The 19,246-nt window shown below is 38.7% G+C and overlaps 2 protein-coding genes across 4 annotated transcripts in view; one reads left to right on the top strand and one right to left on the bottom strand.

Moving 5' to 3' along the window:
* Window positions 1-925: 925 nt before the first annotated feature.
* On the bottom strand, window positions 926-8,786 carry tor1 (torsin family 1). Of its 2 annotated transcripts, none has more exons than XM_061966525.2 (5): window positions 8,459-8,786; window positions 2,950-3,215; window positions 2,716-2,891; window positions 1,812-1,939; window positions 926-1,751 (listed from the first exon to the last, which is right to left on the bottom strand). In XM_061966525.2, the coding sequence occupies exons 1-5, from the start codon at window positions 8,646-8,648 to the stop codon at window positions 1,507-1,509; spliced, it is 1,005 nt and encodes a 334-aa protein (XP_061822509.1). In that variant the 5' UTR covers window positions 8,649-8,786; the 3' UTR covers window positions 926-1,506. The 2 variants fall into 2 exon arrangements, with proteins under 2 accessions (XP_061822509.1, XP_061822510.1); XM_061966526.2 differs by lacking the exon at window positions 8,459-8,786 and adding an exon at window positions 8,047-8,303.
* A 6,467-nt stretch (window positions 8,787-15,253) lies between these two features.
* The window catches only part of ankra2 (ankyrin repeat, family A (RFXANK-like), 2), a 12,284-nt gene continuing 8,291 nt past the window's right edge, over window positions 15,254-19,246 (top strand). The window contains exons 1-3 of one of the 2 annotated variants that reach the window (XM_061966530.2): window positions 15,254-15,831; window positions 18,774-18,932; window positions 19,003-19,068. In XM_061966530.2, the coding sequence (XP_061822514.1) occupies window positions 15,531-15,831; window positions 18,774-18,932; window positions 19,003-19,068 (526 nt within the window). In that variant the 5' untranslated portion in view covers window positions 15,254-15,530. The remainder of the gene's footprint in view (window positions 15,832-18,773; window positions 18,933-19,002; window positions 19,069-19,246) is intronic. The other variant, XM_061966531.2, reaches the window with a different exon arrangement.

Genomic DNA, 19,246 nt, shown 5'->3' with positions numbered 1-19,246 from the left:
CCTCCGACAACACACCGACGAGGCATGATGTCTCCAAGGTACGGAAAACAGTCGAAAAAACGGAAAATAACAGAGCTGATTTGACTCGGTGTTTGAGAAAATGGCGGATTGCTTCCCGATGCGACGTCACATTGTGACGTCATCGCTCCAAGAGCGAATATTAGAAAGGCGTTTATTTCGCCAAAATTCACCCATTTAGAGTTCGGAAATCGGTTAAAAAAATATATGGTCTTTTTTCTGCAACATCAAGGTATATATTGACGCTTACATAGGTCTGGTGATAATGTTCCCCTTTAAAACATGATTGTACCACAGCCTGGGTCAGTGAGGTGTTGAAGATGTTTGTGAGAACCCCCAGCCAGCTAGTGTGCACCTCCCTTAAGCACCCTGCCCGGAATGTCATTAGAACCCGCTGCTTTCCGGGGGTTTACTCTTTTCAGGGTTCTCCGGACATCTGCTGTGTCCAGGTTGAGCGGCTGCTCATCAGGGCGAGGGATGGATTTCCTCGTCGGAGTGGTGTTAAGTGCCTCAAACTTTGCATAGTGGTTGTTGAGGTCATTTTTGCAGTTAGTACTGTGCTTTTGTTCTGGTAATTTGATTTGTGACATCATTTCCCTTTTCAAGCACGTCTTCTTCAGAATAGTTTGTGTGTAATCAATGGTGGCAGCAGCCCTGTGTGTGTTGACTACCAAACACACACATTCCAGTAATAAAGATGATTAAAGGATTCTCTGTCCATCGTGTCCCAACTGTAGAAGAACCACCATCCCTTCCTGACCGTGTGACCTTTCAAGAAGGTTCACGTCACAGACCCCTGAGCTGAAGGCCAACTTCTGCCTCCCCCATACACCTTGCCGGGGGTCATCACCAAGGCAACAGTGGTTTGAGAGGGTAGCTGTTTTATACGAATAAAGTTCATGAGTGAGTGAAAGAAGAAAAGCTCATGGTTTTATTTTCACTACCATGCCAGTTCATTTTCAGATAGCGGCGAGCAATTTGATGTTTACTCACTTTAAAACAAAACAGTAAGAATCATTTTCATGATTCAGAAATGAAGAACTCTTAAATTTCATCCAACATTTTTCTCTGTGGCAAAATTGTATAATCTATTGGAGAGCGGCAAGATGAAGAGGACATAACAGGTGTTCTTAGAAAAAGTGTTCCTCTGTTAAATAAAAGTGTTTGGCAGTGGAAAACCACAGTTTTTAACACATGAGATGCATTAACCATCACCTTTGATTAGTTTCTGGTAACCTCAGTGGCCAAAAAATGACCAGAAATAAAAGAAGGAATTTGTAACTGAAAAATAAACTATTTAAAATGACAGTTGGTTAAAAATGTAGGAAAAAAAGTTCCAATATTCTTGGAGGACATCAACCTTCATTCAGTGTGAGCGACACTGCTGACGTCATCAAAAGTTCAGACAGTTTCTCGCTGGCTGCACCTTCCTGCAGTTGTTTGGCGGATTCTCTTTCCTTCCCAAGTGAAAATCTTGGCGTCCTTCCGCTAGGTGTAGAAGTCCAGCTTGCTCTCGATGGTCTTGCAGCCTTTCACTGAGTAGATGCGCTCGGATTTGGGGAAGTAGACCAGATCCTTCGCCACCTTGTCGGCGACGGAGATGTCGGGTCGGAGGCCTCGCGCCTTCATGGCGGCCATGGCGCACTCCAACACGTGATCGTACTCCAGCGGCAGGAAGGGGACGAAGAAGTCCACCAGGTTCTTGTCAATGAGACTCGTGTGCCACAGACCACCTGAGGAAGAGGTTTGGAAGTTCAAGATTTATTATTTCCAAGGATGTTCCCTGAACTCACTTCTCTTGTTGTTGAACACAGACATAGACAGCGACGTCTCCACGTCTTTCAGCTCCATCTCCTTCCGTGTGCGACCCGCGTTCCAGAACTCTAAAGCAGTCTGTGTGATGCTCTCGCCTCCAGCGTTGCTATGGCGACAAACAGGTGATTACATTCAATAGTACAGATTTGATTTTAGCATCATTCTATCACCCTAAATTGACCGTTTCAGAAGTATATACTGTCTAAAAAAAACGTGAAGATAAGCTAACGTCTACATTCAAACTGAGTTAGTACTTCAAATTGTTTATACAGTTTATTCATTTTTCAACTATTTATTTCCACACTGGTAATTTTCTCTGATCGTTTTGCCATTTTTAAAAATGTTCTTTAAACAAAACAATTTTACACTTAAGTAATGTAAAAAAAAAACAACAACTTAGTAATAAACTCGATTCCCTGCTTTACCACATCTAATACAAGATAATGTTTACAATATAACATTTTATGTCAAAATACATTCTCGTGTTAGGATTTATTGTTTGATACAATATATCGTATGTCATTGAATCATTTATACAATATATCAAATCTCATTCATACAATATATCGAATCGTTCTGTTTTTTAAATATATAGTTTTTGAATCACATTGTTACCTATGTATCTCGATGCGTACAACCCTGATCAAATTTGTTTTTAAAGATTTAAGTTCTTTGAGAATTTTGAGCATAATCGTAAAAAAAAAAAATATTTCAAAAGGTTTAAGCTTTGAAGTTTTAAGCTTCAAAGACTTAAGGACTTTGAAGTCCTGTTTGGTTTTATAGATCTTTAAAATCAAATGTCCCCAAAGGATTAAAAGGCTTTATTAGATGTATGCCGAAAACAAGCATAAACAATGTTTGCTGCTTAATAAATGTCCTCACCTGAGAAAGATGAAGATGGCTTTGCGGTAGGAGATGCCGTCCAACTTGTCGTAGTAGTCCAGGTACGGCTTGATGCTGTCAATCAGTCCCGGGTGCATTTTGTCCATCTCGTCAAAGATGAACATTGACCGAGCACAGCTGCTGACGTTGCCTTTAATCCACTGCTGCAGCTGAGTCTGACAGGAGATCAGCAGCATGAGAACCATCACACCTGCTCAGAACCAAACGTCTTACCTTGTAGGTGTCCATCTGAGAGACGTGGGGAAAGTGTAGCTCCGACGTAAAGATGTGAACAAAGTTGCTGTTCATTCCCTCCTTGTAGATGTTCTCGGCGATGAGCGAGCTGACAAAGTTCTTGCCGGTGCCGGTCCAACCGTGCAGGGAGAGCACCAGCGGCTTCTTGGGGTTGTCGTTGTTCATGAAGCCGCTCACCGCCTTCAGGATGATTTTTGACGCGATATGTTGTCCTAACAGTTTAGTCTCCAGGCTGTCTTCCAGACCTGCAACAGTGGAGTAATATTCATGTAACATCCATTTCCCACTCAACAATGTGTAGAACTACCGCCAATAGTGTGGAAAAAAATATATTTTTACAAGACTACAACTATTAAAAATGTAATTACCTGAAATGTGTGAGAACATTTTTGAAATGTTCGGTATTGTTTATAATTTGGGGGGGAAAGTTGTATTACAACAAGAATGTTCCCCCTGGAATAAAATCATACTTTCATAATGCAAGAAAACTAATTACCGAACAAACATCTTTTATGACAATAACATATTTCCAATTAAAAAGTAGTAATACTGTAAATTGTAACAAAATAAATATCCTAATTGAGGAAAATTGTCCAATTACCAAAGAATAAAGTAAGGGTTTGTTAAAGTCGACTTGCAATAGTCAAGTTAATGTTGACTCGTCTCTGATGTTGTCATTCATATTCTCCCCATTATAAAAAAATTTTAAAAAAAAATTGTGCCGCTCAAGGTCGACGATTCTGTGCAACCCCTAAAACACAAGTGTCAAACTCAAGGCCCCTGGCCCGTCACATCATTGTATGTGACCTGGAAAAGCCTGGAAATAGTTTGTCAAAGTACTTCATCTTTTCTTGCTAAATCTTTCTCTTTTGACAGAAACAAATATAAACGTACTTCATGCGATTGCATATCTGTTCAACTTTAATATTATACAATAATGCAATAAACATATCATATACTGTACTCCAAATATTTTCTGTTGTAATAAAAATACCTAAATATCTGCGTGACCCATGATTTTAAAGCACGTCACCAATCAAACTGTAGACTGTAAAAATGACAATATATTTTACAGTAAAACTGGCAGCTCAGTCACCATAAGTTTACTGCAAAAGCCTTTTTTCCATTTACAGTAACACACTGTAAAACCAAAAACTGTAGATTATACGGTAAAACACAGGCAGCTCAGTTGCCCCTTTTTTTATTTGAATTGAATTTATTTTAAATCTGTGGTACCTTTTTCCATTTACAGTTATGTGCTGTAAAAAACTGTCAATTTTATGGAAACATTCTGGTGACTCAGCTGCCACAGATAATTATTTACAGTGTGCATACAAACAATTATGTAATATCATGAGGCAAATCCTTATAGATTTGTATTCATATATATTGACTGGGGACGGCGTGGCGCTGTTGAGAGAGTGGCCGTGCCAGCAACCTGAGGGTTCCTGGTTCGATCCCCACCTTCTACCAACCTCGTCACGTCCGTTGTGTCCTTGAGCAAGACACTTCATTCAGCCTTGCTCCTGATGGGTCGTGGTTAGGGCCTTGCATGGCAGCTCCCGCCATCAGTGTGTGAATGGGTGAATGTGAAGACTGTCAAAGCGCTTTGAGTACCTATACAGTATACACCTATGAGTATAACCTATACAAGTATAACCCATTTACAAGTGATGTGGCCCTCAAAGAAAACAAGTTTAACACCCCTGCCCTAGAAAAAAAAGTCATACTTTTGCAGAGAATTATTGTTGTATGATCAGATTTTTTTGGGTTGAAAATTGTATCTCAAGAAATAACATTGCAAACAAATTTCAGAAGGCTAGGAAAATGAAAGTAAAAGTAATGTAAAATATTCATTTGTCATAATATATGACAATTAGGAATGTCCGATAATATCGGACTGCCGATAAATGCTTTAGAATGTAATATCGGAAATTATCGTTTTCAAAATGATTGGTACCGGTTTCAAATACTAAAATGTATGTCTTTTTAAAACGCCGCTGTGTACTCGGACGTAGGAAGAAGTACAGATCGCCAATAAACCTTGAAGGCACTGCCTTTGCGTGCCGGCCCAATCACATAATATCTACGGCTTTTGACACACTCACAATTGAATGCAAGCATACTTGATCAACAGCCATACAGGTCACACTGAGGGTGGCCGTAGAAACAACTTTAACACTGTTACAAATATGCGCCACACTGTGAACCAACACCAAACAAGAATGACAAACACATTTCGGGAGAACATCCGCACCGTAACACAACATACAACAGAACAAATACCCAGAACCCCTTGCAGCACTAACTCTTCCGGGACGCTACAATATACACCCTCTGCTACCCCCCTATATAAACGGAATACAATGATTTGCAAATCCTTGTCAACCCATATTCAATTGAACGTTTGGGAACTGAGCCGACACATTTTTTAAGCTTCTCAGGTGGAATTATTTCCCATTCTTGCTTGATGTACAGCTTAAGTTGTTCAACAGTCTGGGGGTCTCCGTTGTGGTATTTTAGGCTTCATAATGCGCCACACATTTTCAATGGGAGACAGGTCTGGACTACAAGCAGGCCAGTCTAGTACCCGCACTCTTTTACTATGAAGCCACGTTGACGTAACACGTGGCTTGGCATTGTCTTGCTGATATAAGCAGGGGCGTCCATGGCAAAGTTGCTTGGATGGCAACATATGTTGCTCCAAAACCTGTATGTACCTTTCAGCATTAATGGTGCCTTCACAGATGTGTAAGTTACCCATGCCTTGGGCACTAATACACCCCCATACCATCACAGATGCTGGCTTTTCAACTTTGCGCCTATAACAATCTGGATGGTTCTTTTCCTCTTTGGTCCGGAGGACACGACGTCCACAGTTTCCAAAAACAATTTGAAATGTGGACTCGTCAGACCACAGAACACGTCCACTTTGCATCAGTCCATCTTAGATGAGCTCAGGCCCAGCAAAGTCGACGGCGTTTCTGGGTGTTGTTGATAAACGGTTTTCGCATTGCATAGGAGAATTTTAACTTGCACTTACAGATGTAGCGACCAACTGTAGTTACTGACAGTGGGTTTCTGAAGTGTTCCTGAGCCCATGTGGTGATATCCTTTACACACTGATGTCGCTTGTTGATGCAGTACAGCCTGAGGGATCGAAGGTCATGGGCTTAGCTGCTTACGTGCAGTGATTTCTCCAGATTCTCTGAACCCTTTGATGATATTACGGACCGTAGATGGTGAAATCCCTAAATTCCTTGCAATAGCTGGTTGAGAAAAGTTTTTCTTAAACTGTTCAACAATTTGCTCACCCATTTGTTCACAAAGTGGTGACCCTCGCCCCATCCTTGTTTGTGAATGACTGAGCCTTTCATGGAATCTACTTTTATACCCAATCATGGCACCCACCTGTTCACCTGTGGAATGTTCCAAATAAGTGTTTGCTGAGCATTCCTCAACGTTATCAGTATTTATTGCCACCTATCCCAACTTCTTTGTCACGTGTTGCTGGCATCAAATTCTAAAGTTAATGATTACCGGTACTTGCAAAAAAAAAAAAGTTTATCAGTTTAAACATCAAATATGTTGTCTTTGTAGCATATTCAACTGAATATGGGTTGAAAATGATTTGCAAATCATTGTATTCCGTTTATATTTACATCTAACACAATTTCCCAACTTATATGGAAACGGGGTTTGTACGTTAAGGAAGTAGTTTGACATGTACTTTGGTATCAGGGAGGTGTAGCGGATTTTATAGACTAGGCCAGGGGTCGGCAACCTTTACCAGTCAAAGAGCCATTTTGACCAGTTTCACAAATTATAGAAAACAATGGGAGCCGCAAAAATTTTTTTTAATTTTAAATGAAATAACACTGCATACAAAGTTTTTTTTTGCTTTGTGCTATGTATAATCAGGGGTCTCAGACACGCTGCCCACACCCTTATATGGAATTTGAAAACTGGTGCGGCACGCGAGTTTTAATTGAATGGCGCTTGTCAGCGTCATGCGTGCCGTTATGGTACAGCATATAACACCTACTACAACCCAGCGTGCCTGATCAGCCACACGTTGTACGGGGTTTCCGCTTTACTCACGTAGGTAACAGCAAGGCATACTTGGTCAACAACCACACAGCTCACACTGACGGTGGCGGTATGAAAAAAACAAAAAAACTTTAACACTCTTACTAATAATGCGCCACACTGTGAACCCACACCAAACAAGAATGACAAACAAATTTCGGGAGAACATCTGCACCGTAACACAATATAAACACAACAGGACAAATACCCAGAATCCCATGCAGCCCTAACTCTTCTGGGATACATTATACACCCCTCCCCCCCCCGCTACCAAACCCTGCCCACCTCAACCGACGCACAGGGGGGGGGGTTTGGTGGTAGCAGGGGTGTATAAGGTAGTCCGGAAGAGTCAGGGCTGCATGGGATTCTGGGTGTTTGTTCTGTTGTGTTTATGTTGTGTTAAGGTGCAGATGTTCTCCCGAAATGTGTTTGTCATTCTTGTTTGGTTTTGGTTCAAAGTGTGGCGCATTATTAGTAAGAGTGTTAAAGTTGTTTTATATGACCACCGTCAGTGTAACCTGTGTGGCTGTTGACCAAGTATGCCTTGCTGTCACGTACTTGTGCATGCAAAAGATGTATATTGTATAACAAATGTTGGGCTGGCACTCTGTTAATACAGATTGTAGAGGGCGCCAAATGTTGAACCATCATAGCACGCCTTTATTATAGCCGTAAGGGTGAAAATTGGTGAATATTAATCCCGGTAGTTTTCTGCGAGAGGCATTGAAATCCGGGAGTCTCACGGGAAAATTGGGGGGTTCAGCAAGTAAGCTGCTGAGCCGCATCAGAGTGATCAAAGAGCCGCATACGGCTCCGGAGCCGCGGGTTGCCGACCCCTGGACTAGGCTCAGTGCAAGTTGTTTCACTCTGTCCTCCACCCTGAGCCAGCCCACTTTGGAGAAGTTGCAATTGTCTTAGCTCATCATAAATTTGTGCACACAGATAATTTAATATATATTTTTTTCCGACCAAACACAGACAACTCACCCTTGGAATTGAAGGCAATCCATTTGTGATCGCAGCTTTCCTGGAAATAATTGTAAATGCCCCTGCTCAAAGCTGCACCCGCAGTAATCACCAATGTCGTCGTAACCGGGTCGAAAGCATTAACCGGCACGGTAATGGTGGCAAAAACTTGCAGCCACAGACACAAATGTGCACTTTTCATCGTCGAACAAACTCCGAATTCAGCATGCAAACGAAAGCGCACTGACAGAAAAAGGGCAATGGCTTTCACTTTAGCGAGGAGACACTTCCGTATACGTCACAAACGCGCGACAAACAAAACAACCCCGCGTTCGGTTAGTTTCGGGGATAAATGATCATATTTGTTGACTACATTTTGTCTTTACGTTTTGTGACTGCTTATTTGCAAGCTCTTAATGCGTTAATGTGTCACCTGTTCTGTTGAAAGAAATCCACTCGGGGCGACAGCACTCGTTGAAGTAGTAGAAGATGTTCTGGTAGCTGGCTAAGAAGCCTGTTAAAGCCGCCGCCATGCCCACCGCGATGCTGGTGCTGATGGGCTCGATGGCCTCCGTGGTGCCGGAGCACAATAGCGTGGACAGCAGCAGGACGTGCAGCTTCATGTCGAGATGAGGATCCAATAGTCAAAGCCTGGAAAGTTATTTTAAGTTCTTACCCTGGAAACCACCACAAGTCAAGGATTCGGGACCCGGATCATGACGTCACCGAACAACTTCTTCTTCTTCTTCTTCTTCTTCTTCTTTTGTTTTTTTTATGGCGGTGGCAAGCAACCTTGTGGTGTGCATTACCGCCACCTACTGTCCACCGAACAACGGACACACTTTCTCTTAAAGACGCAGGAAATATTTTCAAAAATATAAACGGGGATTATGTTTTGATGTCGTTCATTATTATGATAAAGTATTGAGTCTGACCACTTAACCCTGTAAGACCCAAATATAGAAAAACCTAAAAAAAAAATGTTTAAATTCACTTTTCAGATGTTGTTGTGGGCATACTTGCCAACCCTCCCGAATTTTCCGGGAGACTCCCGAAATTCAGCGCCTCACCCGAAAACCTCCCGGGACAAATATTCTCCCGAAAGTCTCCCGATTTTCAGCCGGTGCTGGAGGCCACGCCCCCTCCAGCTCCATGCGGACCAGAGTGAGGACAGCCTTTTTTCGACGGGAGGACAACAGGGTGACAAGAACTAAATCATCCAGACTAAAGATACATTGTATTATTATGTTTATCTTACCTAAAAATAAATATATTTATTAATTTACAAAAAACAACTAAATAAATGTTTCCTATATTTTGCTAAAAACATCAACATTAATTGTATTTTTATTTTTATTTTTTTCTGACTCCTTATTGCATCAAGCCATAGAATTATACCGGTACGTTAAAATAAACATATTTGACATAATTAATTTTAAATTATCATAATAATTCATTTAAAATGACCATATTTATTTATTAAAATAATTGTTTGTTTATCAAAAACTTTAGCATTTTATTTATTACATTTTGAAGCTCTCAGAAGCCAAGTTATGTTATATTCATGTTACCGGTATATTTATGCAAGTTTGGAGTATCAATGATCTAAACACAGTTTTGTTTGCATATTTTCAGGATGTAGATATATATATATATGTATGAAATACTTGACTTGGTGAATTCTATCTGTCAATATACTCCTCCCCTCTTAACCACGCCCCCAACTACGCCCCGCCCCACCCCCGACCACGCCCCCAACCCCCACCCCCCACCTCCCGAAATCGGAGGTCTCAAGGTTGGCAAGTATGGTTGTGGGAGGCATTTGATGCAGAAATTGAAGAGTAAAAACAATTTAAAAAAAAATGTATGTATGTTTTTAGAGAAATGTTGTAATATTGCAACATTGGGCTTTAATGGGAACATAATTTCTGTAATTGTACTCATGTGGTCTGAACAAGGGTTCATTTGCAGGGTTGATTGCTTACTTATCCCCATAACGGTATACACCAGGGGTAGGGAACCTATGGCTCTAGAGCCAGATGTGGCTCTTTTGATGACTGCATCTGGCTCTCAGATAAATCTGAGCTGACATTGCTTAACACGATAAATAATGAATAATTCCGCTAAACCTCCCTGATAGCGAAGTACATGTCAAACTACTTCCCTAACGTAAATGACCGCCATAACCACAACACCAGGGGGAAATCCACTAACCACGTTAAACCCAGATTCCGAACTAACAAAGGTCTTAACTCTTTCTCTTTCTATGCCACATCAATGTGGAATGCGCTCCCAACAGGTATAAAAGAAAGTGCATCCCTATCCTCCTTCAAAACCGCAATAAAAGTTCACCTCCAGGCAGTTACAACCCTAAACTAACACACTCCCCGGATTGTTAATAATCAAATGTAAACAATCAAATGCAGATACTTTTTCTTATGCCTTCTGATATCTCTCTCTCTCTCTCTCTCTCTCTCTCTCTCTCTCTCTCTCTCTCTCTCTGCCCACTACTTGCTGTCCATATCCTACCAAGTCAGACCTAGACTGTTCCAATTGTTGATGACTGATGATAACAACCAAACCTAACCCCCGCTCCCCTCCACACCCCGGATTGTACATAATGTAAATAATTCAATGTGATTATCTTGTGTGATGACTGTATTATGATGATAGTATATATCTGTATCATGAATCAATTTAAATGGACCCCGACTTAAACAAGTTGAAAAACTTATTCGGGTGTTACCATTTAGTGGTCATCTGTACGGAATATGTACTTCACTGTGCAACCTACTAATAAAAGTCTCAATCAATCAATCAATCAATCAAATTCCGCTTGTAATCACGGTGTTAAAAATAACGTTCTAAATATAAAACATTCTCGTGCATTTTTAATCCATCCATCCGTTTTCTACCGCACCTGTTCAAGAAGTTGCGTTAATGGTGAGAAGTAATTTATTTATTATTGGTTAGCTTCAGAACAACAATGTTATTACAAAGAATAAGATACCTATTATACTCTAGAAATGTTGGTCTTACTTAAAAATGCACGCGTTTAGTTGTATTCAGTGTTCAAAAATATCATATGGCTCTTACGGAAATATATTTTAAAATATTTGTCCTTTCTTGGCTCTCTCAGCCAAAAAGGTTCCCGACCCCTGGTATATACCATTAATAATAATCACACATTAGTTATATTTTTATGAAGTCATCTATTAAAAATGTAAAAAATATGAAACAAGATAAAACTCTTAAAAACGCTTTCCCCCCCTCTTTTTTTCTTTTCATGACATTGGTCATGAAGACTTTCATTGGTGGTGAAAGTCCTAAAAACAGTCCCTGTCGTCTGTAAAACGTCTGTAGAATGTATACTATCCATGTATAGAGAAAATACTTCAGCCAGTGATGTAGTGGAGGGAATACAACCTGTTTGAGCCCTCTGCAACAAGCCAGCTATTTGACTACCACATTCACCCAGTGTTGTATAATTGAAACAATTATATAACAAGCTCTAAATGAAATTTGATGCATCTGTTCCACAATAACTACATATGTACATGCTCTAGACATTGTAATAACAACCAAAATATATATAAAAGACATTTTAATTACTTGAATCTGATGAACCCAGTCCAATGAAACAAATATATTTTGTTCGAAGGAAACCTTGAGAGGTTGTGTGAGTTCAAGGCCAGAAGGCGTGACTTATAAACAAATGTACGATCCAATAGCCTTGTGAGACTGAACAATAGGACCCAATGACCATGTAAATGTACTAAAAAAATAAAAAAAATATATAACAGATTGTTTTTTTAGGATGGTTAGGTAACGTTGTAATTTTACAACAGGGGGTGTTACAGGGTTAAAAAGTGTAACCCTTAATCCAGACCTGGGCAAATTAAAGCCCGGGGGCCACATGCGGCCCGTTGAGCTTTTCAATCTGGCCCGCCGGACATTCCCAAATACATTTTTTTAGATCTTTAAGACGGAAAGTGTAGCTGCCATTATGATGTGCAGTCATGTTTTCTAATGACCGTAAGTCTTCAACGATACAAAGTATTTCTATGATTGGAATCTGCGCTTATGGATGATGTACCAGTTACTATGGTAATCTAATTAGTTACTGTGGTAATCTAGTTAGTTACTATCGTCATCTAATTAGTTACTATGGTAATCTACGTCACAGCAGCTCAGACGAGGCACCAAGCAGTGTGAGTGAGAAGCGTTTCCACGGCCGCGGTAGGAGATTTTCACAACAAAGTTCTAAAGCTTAGTGATATATAGAATAGAATAGAAAGTACTTTATTGATCCCTGGGGGAAATTCTGCAAATATCAGATTGTAGGTGGGGTTTTTTGTACCCTTCGCGTTCATATTTCTCTGTTGCATTTTTGTTGTGTTTCACTTGATTGTCAAATATGTCGATTCGAAGGTGGTGTGACGTTCATATTTTGTCAATATTCAGTGTTTTATCGTTCATAGAAAAATGTGAAATTCCATTACGTTTTTTAAGGCGGTCTGTCATAACGTTTTTAGCATTCAATCAGACATTATTGTGAGGTTTTGTATTAGTGTTCCTAAAAATAGATATACCGGCCCCCAGACACATTTTTCTCTCTAAAATGTGGCCCCCGAGTCAAAATAATTGCCCGTGGCTGCCTTAATCCATGATGTCCATTATGGACATAACAAACAATATTTATAAAGCCCTTTGAAAACAAAAGGCTGTACGCCACAACAAGTGAGAATATAAACAAAGAAGGAAAGCAAAGGCATAAGACAGACGGACACATACAATTTAAAACAAAAGCAAAATAAAATATTATTTAAAATATTCTTAAAACCAACACATTTTGTCAAAAAATGTATCTTACGAGAATAAAGTTGTTTTTTTTAATTAAAAAAAAAAAAGGTGGGAAAAGTACACACAATAAAAAGAATACCCCAATGGTAAATCATATTTATGAGATGTAAAGTTACAATGAGATAAAAAGCCAAAATTATTCATTACTAAATTATCTATTTGGACTTTTACTTATAATTTCGACTTTTTAATCTTACAATTATGACTTTTCATCTCATACTTATGGCTTTTATCTCATAATATTGACTTAATTAAATGATTTACCATTGAGGTAGTTTTAGTGGAAGAAACGGGGCTTCCATATAACTAGCATAGTCATCCAGCACCCCCCGCGACCCCAAAAGAGACAAGCGGTAGAAAATGGATGAATGAACTGATTAATGTGGACCCCAACTTAAACAAGTTGAAAAACTTATTTGGGTGTTACCATTGAATGGTCTCAATCATGGATGGGCATATTTTATATTTTGGTAGCATCCAGCAGGTGGCGCTAATGTTACTTGACAGGACGATGGCGTCACACTATTTTACAATCAAAGAAGTCAAACAAGCAAGCTTTGTTAGAGATAATAGATTTTTTTGGAGAAAAATATATATTTTAGAAAGGTGCATCTTGGGAGGAAATCAGAGGAAGATTATAATTTGAATAAAAAGTTTACATTTTATATATGTTTTCCTACTGGTCCTTATGTTCGATAGGTCAGAGCATTATCAATAACATTAATTATTATATTGACAAACACTATTTATAAAGCCCTTAGTTTAAAAACAAAAGGCTTTAAGAATATAAACAAAGAAGGAAAGCAAAGGCATAAGACAGACGGACACATACAATTTAAAACAAAAGCAAAATAAAATATTTTTAAAAACAACACATTTTGTCAAAAAACGTATTTTACGAGAATAAAGTTGTTGTTTTTTAAATTAAAAAAAAAAAGTGGGAAAAGTACACACAATAAAAATAATACCGCAATGGTAAATCATAATTATGATATAAAAAGTTATAAGGAGATAAAAAGTCTAAATTATTCATTACCAAATTATTAATTTGGACGAGAATTACTTATAATTTCGATTTTTTAATCTTACAAGTAGAGATGTCCGATAATATCGGCCGATAAATGCTTTACAATGTAATATCAGAAATTATTGGTATCGTTTTTGTTTGTTTTTTAATTAAATCAACATAAAAAAACACAAGATACACTTACAATTAGTGCACCAACCCAAAACACCTCCCTCCCCCATTCACACTCATTCACACAAAAGGGTTGTTTCTTTCTGTTATTAATATTCTGGTTCCTACATTATATATCAATATATATCAATACAGTCTGCAAGGGATACAGTCCGTAAGCACACATGATTGTGCATGCTGCTGGTCCACTAATAGTACTAACCTTTAACAGTTAATTTGACTAATTTTCATTAATTATTAGTTTTTATGTAACTGTTTTTATATTGTTTTACTTTCTTTTTTATTCAAGAACATGTTTTTAATTGATTTATCTTATTTTATTTGATCATTTTTTTTAAAAAAGGACCCTATATTCACCATACCTGGTTGTCCAAATTAGGCATAATGATCCGCAGTTACCCAGAAAGGTTTCGAGTACCACCAAAAAAACTGAATCTCTGAAGACAGTATAAAAATCTGTGTTAAAGATGTACAAATACTGTTTGTATAATAAGCATGTTATTGTTTACAAATGAGGGTTAAGAGTTCAGTACTAAAAATAAAAAAAGAATGTGGCTTAAGTACAGTTTTTTAATTGAGCTTCTGCATTTTTTGGTTGGGTTGTTTGGGTGGTCTATGTTTGTCTGTTGCCATCTCCTGGTGAATGTTGGCTATAGCGTACTGGGGTTACTTTTTGGTTGGCCAACGATTTACGTGGTGTTGCGCACCTGACGTCAAGTGTGTGAGTCTGTTCTGAAGTCTACAGTAAATAGACGTACTTCATCCCCCGTACTTCATCCCCTCGCCTGTTTATTGCCTCCAACTCAATATATTACAACAACATTGCTCCATGCAGACCCTCCAGGTCCGAATTTCGGGAGATTTTCGGGAGAGGCGCTGAATTTCGGGAGTCTCCCGGAAAATCCGGGAGGGTTGGCAAGTATGGGTAATTAAGAGTTTGGGAATATCGGATATCGGCAAAAAAAAGCCATTATCGGACATCCCTACTTACAATTATGACTTTTTATCTCATAATTATGACTTTTCATATCATACTTATGGCTTTTATCTCGTCATTATCTTATTTACCATTGAGGTAGTGTTAGTGGCAGAAACGGGCTTTTAAGTGATAAAATGTTTATATTTTGGTAGCATCCAACAGGTGGCGCTAATATTGCTTGATTGGATGATGACGTCACACTATCTGACAAACGAAGAAGTCAAACAAGCAAGATGGCGCCTGCTCCAGAAACCATCTCCTCGGCGTTTGGGAAATAATTGTTATTCTTTTGCTGTGCCAGTGAGTGCGTTTGAAATTGTTGTATTTTATGTAAAGTGTGACATATAGTTATTAGGGTTTTTTTCAGTCGGTAACTGGACATTGTAATAATTCGTCGTAATTAACGAGTTAGCATGTTGCTAAGGTTGGCTGCTAGCGGAGGAGAGTGGTACTGCTGACCCGAGGATGGACGTCGTGTCCGGGTCGACCTCGGGGGGCACACCCGCCTGCCCCCTCGGCCAGGAGGATATGGAGGGCCTGCGCGTCTTGCCTCATCTGGGTGCCATCAAGACGGAGCAGTCGGGGCCCCTTCACCCGGACGAGGCTGGCAACCCCAACGTGGCCATGGGGATCAAGTTCATCCTTCCCAACCGCTTCGACATGAACGTGTGCTCCAGGTTCGTCAAGTCGCTCAACGAGGAGGACAGCAAGAACATCCAGGACCAGGTCAACTCTGACCTGGAGGTGGCGTCGGTGCTTTTCAAAGGTAGGCCACTTTTGGGTGTCTTTTTTTTTTTTAATATTCAGGGTTCGTACGGGTGCTTAAAACCTTGAAAATGCTTTAATTCTGGGTGAAGTGCTTGTAAATCAGGGGTGTCCAAACTTTTTCCACTGAGGGCCGCACATGAAAAAATTAAAGCATGCTTTTGATTGATTGATTGAAACTTTTATTAGTAGATTGCACAGTACAGTACATATTCCGTACAATTGACCACTAAATGGTAACACCCGAATAAGTTTTTCAACTTGATTAAGTCGGGGTTCACTTAAATTGATTCATGATACAGATATGTACTATTTTCATAATACAGTCATCACACAAGGTAATCATCAAATCAAATCAAATCAACTTTATTTATAAAGAGAGTACCGTATTTTTAGTATAAGTCACACAGGAATATAAGTCGCACCGGCCAAAAATGCATATTAAAGAAGGAAAAAAACATATATAAGTCGCACTGGAGTATAAGTCGCATTTTTTGGGGAAATTTATTTGATAAAACCCAACACCAAGAATAGACATTTGAAAGGCAATTTAAAATAAATAAAGAATAGTGAACAACAGGCTGAATAAGTGTATGAGGCATAAATAACCAACTGAGAACGTGCCTCGTATGTTAACGTAACATATTATGGTAAGAGTCATTCAAATAACTATAACATATAGAACATGCTATACGTTTACCAAACAATCTGTCACTCCTAATCGCTAAATCCCATGAAATCTTATACGTCTAGTCTCATATTTTACGGTAATGTGTTAATAATTTCACACATAAGTCGCTCCTGAGTATAAGTCGCACCCCCGGCCAAACTGTGAAAAAAACTGCGACTTATAGTCAGAAAAATACGGTATATACATTGAATTATTTACCGCTGGTATTAGGGATGTCCGATAATGGCTTTTTGCCGATATCCGATATTCCGATATTGTCCAACTCTTTAATTACCGATACCGATATCAACTGATACCGATATCAACCGATATATACAGTCGTGGAATTAACACATTATTATGCCTAATTTGGACAACCAGGTATGGTGAAGACAAGGTACTTTAAAAAAAAATAAAAAAAATAAGATAAATACATTAAAAACATTTTCTTAAATAGAAAATAAAGTAAAACAATATAAAAACAGTTACATAGAAACTAGTAATTATTTGATTTGATTTGAGTAATTATTTGATTTGATTTGATTTTTAATTTGTAAAATTAACTGTTAAAGGTTAGTACTATTAGTGGACCAGCAGCATACACAATCATGTGTGCTTACGGACTGTATCCCTTGCAGACTGTATTGATATATATTGATATATAATGTAGGAACCAGAATATTAACAACGGGAAGAAACAACTCTTTTACACTCATTCGAGTGTAAATGGGGGAGGGAGGTGTTTTGGGTTGGTGCACTAATTGTAAGTGTATCTTGTGTTTTTTATGTTGATTTAGTAAAAAAATAAAAAAACCGATACCGATAATAAAAAAAAAACGATTCCGATAATTTCCGATATTACATTTTAACGCATTTATCGCTCAGTCCTATTTTGAACTATTAGTTTGTTTGTTTTATGCTCTTTTGTCAAAGAAAACTTTGATGTTTTTATGTGGCAATATTTTTTCCACATAAATCATTTTAAAGTGACATTTTTGAAGTAATTGGAGCCTTGAAAATAATTCATTATACATTGATTTTTTTATCTTTTTTTTTTTTTTTTTTTTGAGCAATGGCAAAAAAAGAAAAATGAAGAAAGACAAAATATAAAAAAAACAGCCTGCATGGCAGCTTTGTGTCAACATTGCAACTTTTTCTCGTTAGATTTCACCTCATTCCACTTTTTTAAAATGTTTTTTCAAATTTTTGCAATAGCATTTCCAGAATGTGTGGCGGGCCGGTAAGCAATTAGCTGCGGGCCGCAAATGGCCCCCGGGCCTGTTGTAAATGCTTGGAAATGTTCATCATATTTCTCGGCAGTCTGACTCAAAAGGCAAATAATAAAATGGGAAGAAGAAAAAAAAGTTTCCTTAAACGAAAACTACACACTTGATCTTACATGCCTGTAAGATAAGCCTAATACGTCGTTTTAATGAACATTGGATGGAAATTATTAGTCCTTTATTTGACTTGTTTGTACTGTGAAGGTCATGTAATGTATAATTCGTAACCTTTTTTACCACTTAGAGCTGAGTTAATATGAATGATTGTGTAGTTTTTACACAACATGGTTGTATGCATTTCTTGCTGTATTATTTTCATTGTCTACTTAACTTGTCTGCCTACCCCAGTGAAAGCAAAAAAGGTTACATTTTGTCTTTTTGTTAATTTGTTATCATAGCCACAGTTATAAGGCTATGATAACACCTCAGTCACCTTAATGAAAGGTGACTGAGGTGTTGTGAAACAAACAAAATAATTTCCTTTAATTTATTATCCTAAAAATAACGTGGAACAGTTTTGTTAATAAATGAGTGGAATTGACATTTTGAGGGTGCGTGTATTTATATCACATTATGCAGTTTACAAGCACAACTACGGTGTGAATCAATCCGTGCTGTTCAATGTCATTGAGTGCTGTAAGTAAGAAAAAGAACAAGAAATGTGAAAAACACAAATTGCAAACACCAATGACATTGAATAGTCTACACAAACACTGCTTCATTTTCTATGCCCCATTCAGTTCATGATGACTGCTGGTTCAATGTTAGGCTTAGTTTTAGCAGATTTTCTGTATTTTTCCTACAGACAGCATTTAGTGACCTCAAACAAAGCTGATTGATTCACACAGATTTTTGCCTTTTGAAGGGTACAGGAAAAAACTGGAAAATTGATCTTGAAAGTCCTTTAAAAAGTGCTTGAATTTGGCCATGGAAAAGGTGTACGAACCCTGAATATTTGATGAATACTTTGTGTCATTGTTTGTCTTGCAGCTGAGTGCAACATCCAGACGTCACCCTCCCCGGGGATCCAAGTGCGCCATGTTTACACTCCGTCCACCACCAAACACTTCTCCCCCATCAAGCAGTCCACCACCCTCACCAACAAGCACCGCGGCAACGAGGTGTCCTCCACGCCTCTACTGGTGCACTGTATGTCACCTCACCCAATATTTCACTTTTTAAATAAGTTACTCATATCATTATGTCTCCCTGTTTGTAGCTTTATCCATCCATCAGCTGGCCGCTCAAGGTGAAATGGTGTTTCTGGCCAGCAGGATCGAACAAGGTAGGTAGCTGCACAAATTACTTGTATTAGTTAAAATTCTTTAATATTGGACAATGAGCTGAGATAGGCTCCAGCAACCCCCGCCACCCCGAAAGGGACAAGCGGTAGAAAATGGATGGAGCTGTAAGTACGAGCTTTTACTGCCATCTAGTGTCTACTTTTACGTATGTGCAGTGTA

Source organism: Nerophis lumbriciformis, linkage group LG11 (assembly GCF_033978685.3).
Source record: "Nerophis lumbriciformis linkage group LG11, RoL_Nlum_v2.1, whole genome shotgun sequence".
In the NCBI taxonomy this organism is placed as follows: Eukaryota; Metazoa; Chordata; class Actinopteri; order Syngnathiformes; family Syngnathidae; genus Nerophis; species Nerophis lumbriciformis.
The sequence above is the reverse complement of the archived record's forward strand: the minus strand, read 5'-3'. Positions and strand labels throughout refer to the sequence as shown.

Coding starts and splice junctions, on each gene's coding strand:
- tor1 (XM_061966525.2), bottom strand. CDS start 8,648: ATGAAGCTGCACGTCCTGCTGCTGTCCACGCTATTGTGCTCCGGCACC. Junction 2,892..2,949: donor CTCAGATGGACACCTACAAG/GTAAGACGTTTG, acceptor ATCTCCTGTCAG/ACTCAGCTGCAGCAGTGGAT. Junction 1,940..2,715: donor GCCATCTTCATCTTTCTCAG/GTGAGGACATTT, acceptor TTGTCGCCATAG/CAACGCTGGAGGCGAGAGCA.